The 14,184-nt window shown below is 49.6% G+C and overlaps 3 protein-coding genes across 13 annotated transcripts in view; 2 read left to right on the forward strand and 1 right to left on the reverse strand.

The window, feature by feature from the left end:
- Window positions 1-8,389, forward strand: part of LOC140208709 (uncharacterized) — a 53,367-nt gene extending 44,978 nt beyond the window's left edge. The window contains exon 4 of the transcript XR_011888883.1: window positions 8,278-8,389. The gene's annotated coding sequence lies outside the window, so the exon portion shown is untranslated. The remainder of the gene's footprint in view (window positions 1-8,277) is intronic.
- LOC140208694 (NACHT, LRR and PYD domains-containing protein 3-like) overlaps window positions 1-14,184 on the forward strand; it is a 247,788-nt gene that overhangs the window by 162,978 nt on the left and 70,626 nt on the right. The window lies entirely within an intron of this gene.
- LOC140208714 (NACHT, LRR and PYD domains-containing protein 3-like) overlaps window positions 1-14,184 on the reverse strand; it is a 39,777-nt gene that overhangs the window by 15,752 nt on the left and 9,841 nt on the right. Inside the window, 4 exon segments of the mRNA XM_072277594.1 lie at window positions 8,271-8,321; window positions 8,422-8,593; window positions 9,511-9,677; window positions 10,533-10,625. Coding sequence (XP_072133695.1) covers window positions 8,271-8,321; window positions 8,422-8,593; window positions 9,511-9,677; window positions 10,533-10,625 — 483 coding nt within the window.

Here is a 14,184-nt window from a genome sequence, read left to right on the forward strand (position 1 = left end):
GTCAGGGGTATGTGGTGTCTCACAGTTTGTCAGGACCCTGTCAGCGGTGTGTGGGGTCTCACAGTTTGTCAGGACCCTGTCAGGGATGTCTCAAGGTGCATCAGGAATCTGCCAGGGGTGTGTGGGGTCTCACAGTGTGTCAGGACGCTGTCACGGGTGTGTGGGGTCTCACTGTGTGTCAGGACCCTGTATGGGGTGGGTAGGGACTCACAGTCTGTCAGGACCTGTCAGGGATGTGTGGGGCTTCACGGTGTGTCCAGACTTTGTCAGGGGTGTGTGGGGATCTCACAGTGTGTCAGGACCCTGTCAGGTGTGCGTGGGTATCTCACAGTGCATCAGGGCCCTGTCAGGGATGTGTAGGGTCGCACAGTGCATCAGAGGTGTGTGGGATCACACAGATTTTCAGGACTCTGCCAGGGGTGTGTGGGGTCTCACAGTGTGTCAGGACCCTGTCAGGAGTGTGTGGGGTCTCACTGTGTGTCAGGACCCTGTAAGGGGTGTGTAGGGTCTCACAGTTTGTCAGGGCCCTGTTAGGTATGTGTGGGGTTGTACAGTGTGCAGGGCTCTGTCAGGGCTGTGTAAGGTCTCACGGTTTGTCAGGACCCTGTCAGGGGTGTGTGGGGTTTCACAGCGTGTCAGGAGCCTGTCAGGTGAGTTTGGGGTCTCACAGTGTGTCAGGGCCCTGTCAGGGGTGTGTGGGGATCTCACAGTGTGTCAGGACCCTGTCTGGTGTGTGTGGGGATCTCACAGTTTGTCAGGATCCTTTCAGTGGTGTGTAGGGTCTCACACTGTGTCAGGGTGTGTGGGAGCTCACAGTTTGTCAGTGCCACGTCAGGGGTGTGTTTAGTCTCAAGGTGCATCAGGAATCTGCCAGGGGTGTGTGGGGTTTCACAGTGTGTCAGGACCCTGTCAGGTGTGCGTGGGTATCTCACAGTGCATCAGGGCCCTGTCAGGGATGTGCAGGGTCGCACAGTGCATCAGGGGTGTGTGGGATCACACAGATTTTCAGGACCCTGTCTGGTGTGTGTGGGGATCTCACAGTGTGTCAGGATCCTTTCAGTGGTGTGTAGGGTCTCACACTGTGTCAGGGTGTGTGGGAGCTCACAGTTTGTCAGTGCCACGTCAGGGGTGTGTTTAGTCTCAAGGTGCATCAGGAATCTGCCAGGGGTGTGTGGGGTTTCACAGTGTGTCAGGACCCTGTCAGGTGTGCGTGGGTATCTCACAGTGCATCAGGGCCCTGTCAGGGATGTGCAGGGTCGCACAGTGCATCAGGGGTGTGTGGGATCACACAGATTTTCAGGACTCTGTCAGGAGTGTGTGGGGTCTCACAGTGTGTCAGGACCCTGCCAATGGTGTGTTTGGACTCACAGTGTGTAAGGAAACTGCCAGATAATGTTTGGGGTCTCACAGTATGTCAGGATCCTGTCAGGGGTTTTTTGAGTCTCACAGGGTGTCAGGACCCTGCCAGGGGTGTGTGGGGTCTCACAGTGTGTCAGGACCCTGTAAGGGGTGTGTAGGGTCTCACAGTTTGTCAGGGCCCTGTCAGGAGTGTGTGGGGTCTCACAGTGTGTCAGGACCCTGTAAGGGGTGTGTAGGGTCTCACAGTTTGTCAGGGCCCTGTTAGGTATGTGTGGGGTTGTACAGTGTGCAGGACTCTGTCAGGGGTGTGTGGGGTTTCACAGTGTGTCAGGAGCCTGTCAGGCGTGTTTGGGGTCTCACAGTGTGTCAGGGCCCTGTCAGGGGTGTGTGGGGTTCTCAGTGAGTCAGGATCCTTTCAGTGGTGTGTAGGGTCTCACAGTGTGTCGGGGTGTGTGGGAGCTCACAGTTTGTCAGTACAACATCAGGGGTGTTTTTAGTCTCAAAGTGCGTTAGGAATCTGCCAGGTGTGTGTGGGGTCTCACAGTGTGTCAGGACCCTGTCAGGGGTTTGTGGGGATCTCACAGTGTGTCAGGATCCTTTCAGTGGTGTGTAGGGTCTCACAGTGTGTCGGGGTGTGTGGGAGCTCACAGTTTGTCAGTACAACATCAGGGGTGTTTTTAGTCTCAAAGTGCGTTAGGAATCTGCCAGGTGTGTGTGGGGTCTCACAGTGTGTCAGGACCCTGTCAGGGGTTTGTGGGGATCTCACAGTGTGTCAGGATCCTTTCAGTGGTGTGTAGGGTCTCACAGTGTGTCGGGGTGTGTGGGAGCTCACAGTTTGTCAGTACAACATCAGGGGTGTTTTTAGTCTCAAAGTGCGTTAGGAATCTGCCAGGTGTGTGTGGGGTCTCACAGTGTGTCAGGACCCTGTCAGGGGTTTGTGGGGATCTCACAGTGTGTCAGGATCCTTTCAGTGGTGTGTAGGGTCTCACAGTGTGTCGGGGTGTGTGGGAGCTCACAGTTTGTCAGTACAACATCAGGGGTGTTTTTAGTCTCAAAGTGCGTTAGGAATCTGCCAGGTGTGTGTGGGGTCTCACAGTGTGTCAGGACCCTGTCAGGGGTTTGTGGGGATCTCACAGTGTGTCAGGATCCTTTCAGTGGTGTGTAGGGTCTCACAGTGTGTCGGGGTGTGTGGGAGCTCACAGTTTGTCAGTACAACATCAGGGGTGTTTTTAGTCTCAAAGTGCGTTAGGAATCTGCCAGGTGTGTGTGGGGTCTCACAGTGTGTCAGGACCCTGTCAGGGGTTTGTGGGGATCTCACAGTGTGTCAGGATCCTTTCAGTGGTGTGTAGGGTCTCACAGTGTGTCGGGGTGTGTGGGAGCTCACAGTTTGTCAGTACAACATCAGGGGTGTTTTTAGTCCCAAAGTGCATCAGGAATCTGCCAGGTGTGTGTTGGGTCTCACAGTGTGTCAGGACCCTGTCAGGGGTTTGTGGGGTCTCACAGTGTTAGGACCCTGCCAGTGGTGTGTTTGGACTCACAGTGTGTAAGGAAACTGCCAGATAATGTTTGGGGTCTCACAGTATGTCAGGATCCTGTCAGGGGTTTTTTGAGTCTCACAGGGTGTCAGGACCCTGCCAGGGGTGTGTGGGGTCTCACAGTGTGTCAGGACCCTGTCAGGAGTGCGTGGGGTCTCACTGTGTGTCAGGACCCTGTAAGGGGTGTGTAGGGTCTCACAGTTTGTCAGGGCCCTGTTAGGTATGTGTGGGGTTGTACAGTGTGCAGGACTCTGTCAGGGGTGTGTGGGGTTTCACAGTGTGTCAGGAGCCTGTCAGGTGTGTGTGGGGTCTCACAGTGTGTCAGGGCCCTGTCAGGGGTTTGTGGGGATCTCACAGTGTGTCAGGATCCTTTCAGTGGTGTGTAGGGTCTCACAGTGTGTCGGGGTGTGTGGGAGCTCACAGTTTGTCAGTACAACATCAGGGGTGTTTTTAGTCTCAAAGTGCGTTAGGAATCTGCCAGGTGTGTGTGGGGTCTCACAGTGTGTCAGGACCCTGTCAGGGGTTTGTGGGGATCTCACAGTGTGTCAGGATCCTTTCAGTGGTGTGTAGGGTCTCACAGTGTGTCGGGGTGTGTGGGAGCTCACAGTTTGTCAGTACAACATCAGGGGTGTTTTTAGTCTCAAAGTGCGTTAGGAATCTGCCAGGTGTGTGTGGGGTCTCACAGTCTGTCAGGACCCTGTCAGGGGTTTGTGGGGATCTCACGGTGTGTCAGGATCCTTTCAGTGGTGTGTAGGGTCTCACAGTGTGTCGGGGTGTGTGGGAGCTCACAGTTTGTCAGTACAACATCAGGGGTGTTTTTAGTCTCAAAGTGCGTTAGGAATCTGCCAGGTGTGTGTGGGGTCTCACAGTGTGTCAGGACCCTGTCAGGGGTTTGTGGGGATCTCACAGTGTGTCAGGATCCTTTCAGTGGTGTGTAGGGTCTCACAGTGTGTCGGGGTGTGTGGGAGCTCACAGTTTGTCAGTACAACATCAGGGGTGTTTTTAGTCTCAAAGTGCGTTAGGAATCTGCCAGGTGTGTGTGGGGTCTCACAGTGTGTCAGGACCCTGTCAGGGGTTTGTGGGGATCTCACAGTGTGTCAGGATCCTTTCAGTGGTGTGTAGGGTCTCACAGTGTGTCGGGGTGTGTGGGAGCTCACAGTTTGTCAGTACAACATCAGGGGTGTTTTTAGTCCCAAAGTGCATCAGGAATCTGCCAGGTGTGTGTTGGGTCTCACAGTGTGTCAGGACCCTGTCAGGGGTTTGTGGGGTCTCACAGTGTTAGGACCCTGCCAGTGGTGTGTTTGGACTCACAGTGTGTAAGGAAACTGCCAGATAATGTTTGGGGTCTCACAGTATGTCAGGATCCTGTCAGGGGTTTTTTGAGTCTCACAGGGTGTCAGGACCCTGCCAGGGGTGTGTGGGGTCTCACAGTGTGTCAGGACCCTGTCAGGAGTGCGTGGGGTCTCACTGTGTGTCAGGACCCTGTAAGGGGTGTGTAGGGTCTCACAGTTTGTCAGGGCCCTGTTAGGTATGTGTGGGGTTGTACAGTGTGCAGGACTCTGCAGGGGTGTGTGGGGTTTCACAGTGTGTCAGGAGCCTGTCAGGTGTGTGTGGGGTCTCACAGTGTGTCAGGGCCCTGTCAGGGGTTTGTGGGGATCTCACAGTGTGTCAGGATCCTTTCAGTGGTGTGTAGGGTCTCACAGTGTGTCGGGGTGTGTGGGAGCTCACAGTTTGTCAGTACAACATCAGGGGTGTTTTTAGTCTCAAAGTGCGTTAGGAATCTGCCAGGTGTGTGTGGGGTCTCACAGTGTGTCAGGACCCTGTCAGGGGTTTGTGGGGATCTCACAGTGTGTCAGGATCCTTTCAGTGGTGTGTAGGGTCTCACAGTGTGTCGGGGTGTGTGGGAGCTCACAGTTTGTCAGTACAACATCAGGGGTGTTTTTAGTCTCAAAGTGCGTTAGGAATCTGCCAGGTGTGTGTGGGGTCTCACAGTGTGTCAGGACCCTGCCAGGTGTGTGTGGGGTCTCACAGTGTGTCAGGACCCTGTCAGGGGTTTGTGGGGATCTCACAGTGTGTCAGGATCCTTTCAGTGGTGTGTAGGGTCTCACAGTGTGTCGGGGTGTGTGGGAGCTCACAGTTTGTCAGTACAACATCAGGGGTGTTTTTAGTCTCAAAGTGCGTTAGGAATCTGCCAGGTGTGTGTGGGGTCTCACAGTGTGTCAGGACCCTGCCAGGGGTGTGTGGGGTCTCACAGTGTGTCAGGACCCTGTCAGGAGTGCGTGGGGTCTCACTGTGTGTCAGGACCCTGTAAGGGGTGTGTAGGGTCTCACAGTTTGTCAGGGCCCTGTTAGGTATGTGTGGGGTTGTACAGTGTGCAGGACTCTGTCAGGGGTGTGTGGGGATCTCACAGTGTGTCAGGACCCTGTCAGGGGTTTGTGGGGATCTCACAGTGTGTCAGGATCCTTTCAGTGGTGTGTAGGGTCTCACAGTGTGTCGGGGTGTGTGGGAGCTCACAGTTTGTCAGTACAACATCAGGGGTGTTTTTAGTCCCAAAGTGCATCAGGAATCTGCCAGGTGTGTGTTGGGTCTCACAGTGTGTCAGGACCCTGTCAGGGGTTTGTGGGGTCTCACAGTGTTAGGACCCTGCCAGTGGTGTGTTTGGACTCACAGTGTGTAAGGAAACTGCCAGATAATGTTTGGGGTCTCACAGTATGTCAGGATCCTGTCAGGGGTTTTTTGAGTCTCACAGGGTGTCAGGACCCTGCCAGGGGTGTGTGGGGTCTCACAGTGTGTCAGGACCCTGTCAGGAGTGCGTGGGGTCTCACTGTGTGTCAGGACCCTGTAAGGGGTGTGTAGGGTCTCACAGTTTGTCAGGGCCCTGTTAGGTATGTGTGGGGTTGTACAGTGTGCAGGACTCTGTCAGGGGTGTGTGGGGTTTCACAGTGTGTCAGGAGCCTGTCAGGTGTGTGTGGGGTCTCACAGTGTGTCAGGGCCCTGTCAGGGGTTTGTGGGGATCTCACAGTGTGTCAGGATCCTTTCAGTGGTGTGTAGGGTCTCACAGTGTGTCGGGGTGTGTGGGAGCTCACAGTTTGTCAGTACAACATCAGGGGTGTTTTTAGTCTCAAAGTGCGTTAGGAATCTGCCAGGTGTGTGTGGGGTCTCACAGTGTGTCAGGACCCTGTCAGGGGTTTGTGGGGATCTCACAGTGTGTCAGGATCCTTTCAGTGGTGTGTAGGGTCTCACAGTGTGTCGGGGTGTGTGGGAGCTCACAGTTTGTCAGTACAACATCAGGGGTGTTTTTAGTCTCAAAGTGCGTTAGGAATCTGCCAGGTGTGTGTGGGGTCTCACAGTGTGTCAGGACCCTGTCAGGGGTTTGTGGGGATCTCACAGTGTGTCAGGATCCTTTCAGTGGTGTGTAGGGTCTCACAGTGTGTCGGGGTGTGTGGGAGCTCACAGTTTGTCAGTACAACATCAGGGGTGTTTTTAGTCTCAAAGTGCGTTAGGAATCTGCCAGGTGTGTGTGGGGTCTCACAGTGTGTCAGGACCCTGTCAGAAGTTTGTGGGGATCTCACAGTGTGTCAGGATCCTTTCAGTGGTGTGTAGGGTCTCACAGTGTGTCGGGGTGTGTGGGAGCTCACAGTTTGTCAGTACAACATCAGGGGTGTTTTTAGTCCCAAAGTGCATCAGGAATCTGCCAGGTGTGTGTTGGGTCTCACAGTGTGTCAGGACCCTGTCAGGGGTTTGTGGGGTCTCACAGTGTTAGGACCCTGCCAGTGGTGTGTTTGGGCTCACAGTGTGCAAGGAAACTGCCAGGATTGTTTGGGGTCTCACAGTGTGTCAGGATCCTGTCAGGTGTGTGTGGGGTCTTGCAGTGTGTCAGGACCCTGTCTGGGGTGTGTGGTCTCTCCATTCAACGTATTCAGTGAAAGTAGGAAGAGTAGGAAAACATTGATTGTTGAAAAATATACTTTAGATAATGTTGCAGTGGTAGAAATAATGTTCTTCAATAATCAGGGAGAAAATCTGTTTCATGTTCAGAAATAGATGTGGGAATTTCATTGCCGTGGACTGTTCCCTCTGCAAACAGTGTGAAGAACAGTGCAGAACAAGTTTGCAGCGGAATTGTAGAGAGTTACTGAAGCCTTCGTGCAGGGAAAGGTGGGGTTTTGATTGTCTGAATGTGGACTGGAAAAGCATTAACACAGGTGACAGCAACGTGATTAGTTTGAAACCTTTCTCTGGTACCATTTAAAGATTAACATCTTTGGAACTTGTTCTTGGAAATGAGACAGGCTGCATGAGGGTTGTGGCCGAGATTCTTTATGTTTCTGTTCAAGGGCTTTGAGTAATCAGTTAAAACATGGGCTACTGTAAGATTAATAATTTTCACGATATCTGTCTTTCCTTCGCTCTCTCCGCTGTTAAATGTGGCATTGTGTGATCCAACTCAGTCTGTGATGATGAAGCCTTACAATCTCTTGAGCCCATGCACTGCCCCGGGCTCCATATTTACAGACACGATGTGATTATGGATGAAGTGAGTTTCTTATCCAGACGGTCACAATTTAATTAATTGCAATATTATTTATAGATATTTTCAGTCTTTCCCACCTTTCTTGCCGCGATCGCACAACCCTCAGTTTCTCTGTCCTAATTCCCATCTCTCACCCTTCCACAGTGTCCATCACACAACACAGACACACATGAATTTCAGCTTCTGTGGACTGAGCTGAGGATTTTGTCCCGAATCTCAGCCTCACTGACACTGTCTCCTGATGGAATTCCCAGGATTATTGAGTGGGAAATTAAACTGGATGACTGTAGCAGTGTTTGCACTAAGGGAGTGCAGATGTAACAGAGTGGGGTTCATTTGCTGCTTTGGGGTTGAACAGGGCAGTTTGGGTGTTACCTGATTTTCTCATTAAATTGTCATTGTAATTCTGTGTCGAGATTTCAATGGACTCCCGGTTCTGAAAATGATGACCTGTAGGATCTGAGGGAGTTTAGCAAAGTAATTTAGGATGAGGGCTGTACCGGGGGTTGGGTGGTTGTAGGGAAGTAATTTCACCTTTCGGAGTCAGAAATTTCCCATGGTTTTGCTCCTCAGATTGTCCTCTTCTCCATTCTGACCCCAGTGGAGGGATCTGTAGTTGCAGGACCCAGAAAGGTGTGATCCCTTTCAGCAAACTCACCAACTCTCTAGTTGTTCCTCATGCTGTCCTGTGAAAACTCTCCCTCCAGAAAACATTTTTCCATGTGTCTCTCTGTGCGCTGTGTCACGGTGGAACATTTACCTGATCAAATCCCCATGGCTCAACAACGACATGACCCCACACTACATCAGCCAGTGATGGTAACAGCGGTTTCTTCACTTACCTTTCAGCTCTCTGGGAATCTCCGGGACGGGTCGCTGGACCGGAACACAACCTGTCCGGATTTAAAAATAATTTGACACATTTCAGTTCCTCAAATTATAAATATGTAATGCTTGAATCCAAAATTAAATTTATCTCTGATATTATCTCACCATGTGCCTGTATTTCTTTCAGTATTTTGTCCAACTTTGGAACACCAATTCGCATTTTGACAAAGGTTTCCCACATCACCCTCCGGGCGCGGGAGCCTTTCTCCATCACCAGGCTCAGGAGGAGTTTAGAACTGTCCGCCCGCTCTCCCTTATCAGCGAGATCAGAGATTTTCTGTGAAGAGTAACAGTGAACATATTGGGGACTGACAGATTCACACAGAGAATGAGAAGTAAATGATGCGTTCTGTAACGGGATCACACTGAGCAGTCACCCGGACGGGTGCTGATCCTGTCTGGACATGGACTGTACATTCTGAGTGCAGAGCACACGGAGGAACATTCACCGTGAACCTGGTCCACCAGTCAATGAGATCCTGGCTGGTCTGTGACCGCTTAATTGACGTGGCTCCAAATCCGTAAATAATTCCTCACCAGATTTGACGATGGAAACAGAAATCAGAAAATAAGTATTGCAGTTGAAAAAAGAAAAGAGGAGAGTTTTTATAACAGTGAGCAGTTGCAGAGAAGTTGCAGAAAAGGTGATCTAATTCATCTCCTCAGTCCGCCAGTGTCCAACATGACAGAGGATTTCTGGCTGACACCTGACGCCTTTCCTTTGCCTTTTCCAGTGGAGGTTTATTCAGTGATTACACATTAAAACATGACAGTATTCCCCGATCCACACTGTTTGCAGTTACAGATTGTAGCACAATCATCTCCACCCAGAACAGAACACAGTCCAGCTCCTGCGGCAAGCACTGAGGCTGTCCCGGTTCTCACTGACATCCTGTCGTCACGCTGCACGGTCTTCCCAAACCGAAACCTCCCATCATATTTCCATTTAATACTGGAAGCCCACACAACTGTTACCTGCTCAACTCGCTCTGAACATTGAGCATCTACCCACCAGTCTGCGGAGTACTTTCATCCCTTTCTATCACTGGTTCAGATTCACATCTTTGAGATTGTATGTACAGTATTTATATCCCAGTTTTAATGTTATCTATTTAATATCCGATGAGTCAGAGTTCAGACACCCATCAGTCCTGTGATGTGTGAAAATTCAAACACATTCTCCCTCCCACTCACCCGATGTTCCTCTCCACTGAACTGATTCTCGGCCGTTAACGCCAGGCTCACTCCGTGCACCCCTCCTTCCATCGCCTGCTCCAGCCTATCCCGGTAGAAATCCGTCAACTGCAGCAGCTGGAAATCGTTCCAGCCTGCCAGGAGCTCGGTGATCACTGAGCTCGGCCCTATGAATGAAAATGGGGAAAATTAAAAAATTACTGACCCCATATTGAGCAGCAACTTTCTCTCTGGAACCTAAAGGTCACCAAATACAGTCCGAAATATATATATCGGGGGGTGGGGAGAGGAATGGGCACAGGCCGGGGGTGGGAGGGGGGTATAGGAGGGGTTATAGTTCTATCTGTTGAAGGCTGCTCTTTCGTCTCCCCAGGAATATACCTCTCTGTTTGGAAAGGACTCTGCTTATTCCTGAGAGTATCATAACCCATCACCATCATTCTCCTGGTACTGCCCATCACCACCGCTTTGCTCTGGCTTACTGTCTGCCTGCCTGGTCAACCTCTTCCTCGGCAAGTCTCTGGGATATCTCACAAAATGCTGGAGGTACTCAAAAGGTCAAGCAGCCTCTATGGAGGAGAATGAACAATCAACGTTTCGGGCAAGGCCCTTCATCGGACTGGAAATGAGGGGACAGAAATTCTAGATATTGCCACATTACTTTCTATTCTTTGTGGTCCTGATCCAAAACATCAAATGCTTATCCCCCTCCATGGATGCTGCCTGACCTGCTGAGTTCTGCCAATATTTTGTGTTTCTTTGTGTTGCCCAAAACTTTCAGCATCTGCAGAATGTCTTCTGGAGTAACTCGCTACTTTAATCACAATCTGCGAGAGGAGCAGGAACAGACAGTAAACGTACCCCTTGCACGTGTGACTGTGCTTACCCCTGAGATGTTAATTCTCTCTCTGTCATCCCTCCGCTCAGTCCTTTCACAAATATTTGTGAATTGCTGATATTGAATTAAACACAGACACAAAGTCTAAGCAATATTTATAAATTAAAATACTTCACCAACGTACCTGTGTTCTTTCTCGATGTTGACGTCACTGGAACTCCTCCCCTGCTCGCACCTTGAGCCATTTTGAGGACAGATGTGATCAGTTTTTGCTGCTCTATAACAAAACAAAATTAACAGGAGGGTCAAACATTAATTCAAGTGTAAAGGGGAACACTGTTTTGATTTTAAACTGAGGCAAACACTGCCAAACATCTTGGGCCTGTCCACTGAAGCCTTGACACAGCCTGATCCACCTGCTCCCATCTATTTCCATGGATTGTACACTGTGCCGGGACTTTCCGGTGTATCTACACGCTATATTGCAGACAATTCCCTTTTAGGAACCAGTCTTGTGCCCTGGACTGGGAGTGATGTGTCAATGGGAAGGCAAGGCAGGCTGAGCAGACAGCGCCCACTGCTTTGGTCCTCCTACCACTGGTGGCGCTGTGGTGAGTAATGGACAGATATTACAGCAGTGTGGGTTGAAACATTTCTGCTGACCAATGGGACATCTATTCCTCTCGTCACTGAATTATACAGATATCTCAATCACACCTGATTCTCACTGTCTCATTTCAGTTTAACATCACCTGGTAATGACACCAATGGCAATATATGGTCTGAGTCTACATAGAAAAACTCTGACATCCTGAACAATGCAATCTCACCCATAACATCGTGACATGCAAACACGGGGCAATGTGCAGATGCTGGAAATTCAAGCAACACACATCAAAGTTGCTGGTGAACGCAGCAGGCCAGGCAGCATCTCTAGGAAGAGGTACAATCGACGTTTCGGGCCGAGACCCTTCGTCAGGACTAACTGAAAGAAGAGTGAGTAAGAGATTTGAAAGTGGAGGGGGAGGGGGAGATCCGAAATGATAGGAGAGGACAGGAGGGGGAGGGATGGAGCGAATGGCTGGACAGTTGATTAGCAAAAGGGATATGAGGGGATCATGGGACAGGAGGCCTGGGGGAAAGAAAAGGTGGGGGGTGACCCGGAGGATAGGCAAGGTGTATAGTGAGAAGGGGTACCTCCCCGTTGTACCCCATCTGTTATTTACTTATATACACACGCATTCTTTTTCTCTCTCTCCTTTTTCTCCCTCTATCCCTCTCACTATACCCCTTGCCCATCCTCTGGTTCCCCCCTTCCCCCTTTTCTTTCTCCCTAGGCCTCCTGTCCCATGATCATCTCATGTCCCTTTTGCCAATCAACTGTCCAGCTCTTGGCTCCATCCCTCCCCCTCCTGTCTTCTCCTATCATTTACGATATCCCCCTCCCCCTCCCACTTTCAAATTTCTTACTAGCTCTTCTTTCAGTTAGTCCTGATGAAGGGCCTCGGCCCGAAACGTCGACTATACCTCTTCCTAGAGATGCTGTCTGGCCTGCTGCGTTAACATCGTGATATCTTGTTCAGAATCATGACATTTTCTCCAGCAGGATTTTAAGATCCATATTATCACCTAAACCCCGGTCAAGATTTCTTTGAGCATTTACCTTGCTATTACCAGACTGTTACATCGCACCTTGTTAAAGACAATGTAGACACGCTATACATACAAAACAGCAAGTTGCCAAAATATCTTTAACATAATTAAAACAAAACCGCTAGAATTGTTCGACAAGACAGAGAGTATGTTAATATTTCAGATGGAAGACCCTGTATCGGAGCTGAGCCTGTCTGTAGGAGCCATTGTATCTGTTCTCTATCTGCATTAGAGTCTGTGTTGCGTATTAATGATGTTTGTTTTCGTTTCTCAATCTGTTCCACAACACTCCATGCCCCTCCATTCACTATACCGGTCCCACCCTGGTCTGACTGTCCGAAAGCACCAACTCTCACTTGTTCAAGTTGAAAACCATTCGCCATTTCTCAGCCCGTCTTCTGAACTGACCAAGATGTCTTTGAAATTCATTGTAACCTGTTGCAATATCAACCAGACGCCCGAATTTAGTATCAAACTTGCAAACTGTGCCATGTACACTCATATACAAATCAATGGCATGAATAAAATTAACGAGGTCTCGACACTGACAGGCACATCCCACTCGTCACAGGCCTCCATTGGCTAAATCCATCTTCAATCATCACCCTCTGCTTCTTGTTCTCGATCCCGGTGTGAATCCATCTGCAAACTCCCCATGAATCCCATGTGACCTATCCTTCCATATCAGCTGCCATGCGGGACCTCCTTCCAGACTTTTCCAAAGTTCAGATGAACAATATCACTGCCCTATTTCATCAATCCTCATAGCTAGCTGTTCAAAAATCTCCAGAATACTTGTCAGATTTGATGTCCCACTGGGTGGTGCAGACGACAATTTCCCCATAACCAATGTCTAACCGCCCAAGACTTCACCTTCACTGCAGACTGAGGAAATTCCAACCTGTCGAATTACCAACCTGGACTGAAGCCCGTATACTGCCAGAGTCACCAGCCCAATATTATAACCAATACAAAGCCGCTTTGGTGCCAGCGATTTGCCGTGATGTTCCTCCCATTTCCGATTCAAAAACTGAGATGGAACTGGAACCTAATGACCCTCTGCCGGGGCCGGTGGTCAGGCTGGTTCACCGGTCTGTACATTGTCAGAGGATGCAGATACACTTCAGCTTGTTTCCAGCAACTAAACTGAGCACGTTGGTCACAATGTCATTGCTGTGTGGGATATTGCCATGTTTCCCCTCAGTGTAGCAGGAACAAAATGTAAAATTATAAAGTAGAAAATTATGGGAACTCAGTACATCAGGTTACATCTGTGAAAGGAGAAATGGTGGAAGACCCGATATCTAAACTGGGACTGTTCAAGAAGCTGTCGATCTGCTGGGCATTTCCAGTATTTTCGTCTTCTTACTTCAAATTTCATGCAACTCTAGTTTTATTCCACCTCCTCATTTTAATGCACAGATGGTAACTGATTGCAAAATATCAGCAATGCGCTAAAATGTAAATACCACCCAACTCCAATCAGTTCGTTATTTCAGAGTTCATTCTGACCCTGGTGTAATACATCCCATACAGTCAATGCTCACAGCATCCTTTCCTCCCACTGTCACTCTGTTACATTTGCTCCTGAGGCCACTGTCTCTACGCTGAGAGGCGGTGACCACAGAGTGATAAAAAGTACAACACTTGCTGCAGCTCTGACAGGCCGTTACCCTGGAAACGGAGGAAGTGGCTCACTGAAAATAACCGAAAAATGAAATAACAAACTCAACATCAGATGCTGTGAGCTCCATTATTACAAAGATTAACACTGCAGCCATTTTGTTACTGGGAAACTAAAATTGAAATGGCTGCTTTTACCCTGCCACATGCTGTGTTCAATTAAACCTCTGGTAGCTCCAGCTATCAAAAACCTAATCCTGGAAAAGATGTAAAACAAATCTTCACAATAAAGACAAAATTTAGAAGAGTGTTTGCTGAAATATATCATTGCAGCAATGGGACGCAGGCTGGACTGAGATTGAACAAGATGGTTGATATATATCATTGGGATACAGACTGGACAGAGGTTCAACCAGATGGGCAGGGAATGAGCAGATGGAACCAGGTGGGAGAAGGAATCAAGTGCACTCTCCGGTGGTCGTCCAGTAATACACAGATACTGAAATAATAGTACACACTACTAGATAACAGATTCCAATATAACAAAGCCAGAACAAACA

This window comes from Mobula birostris, chromosome 13 (genome assembly GCF_030028105.1).
Source record: "Mobula birostris isolate sMobBir1 chromosome 13, sMobBir1.hap1, whole genome shotgun sequence".
Taxonomy (NCBI): Eukaryota; Metazoa; Chordata; class Chondrichthyes; order Myliobatiformes; family Myliobatidae; genus Mobula; species Mobula birostris.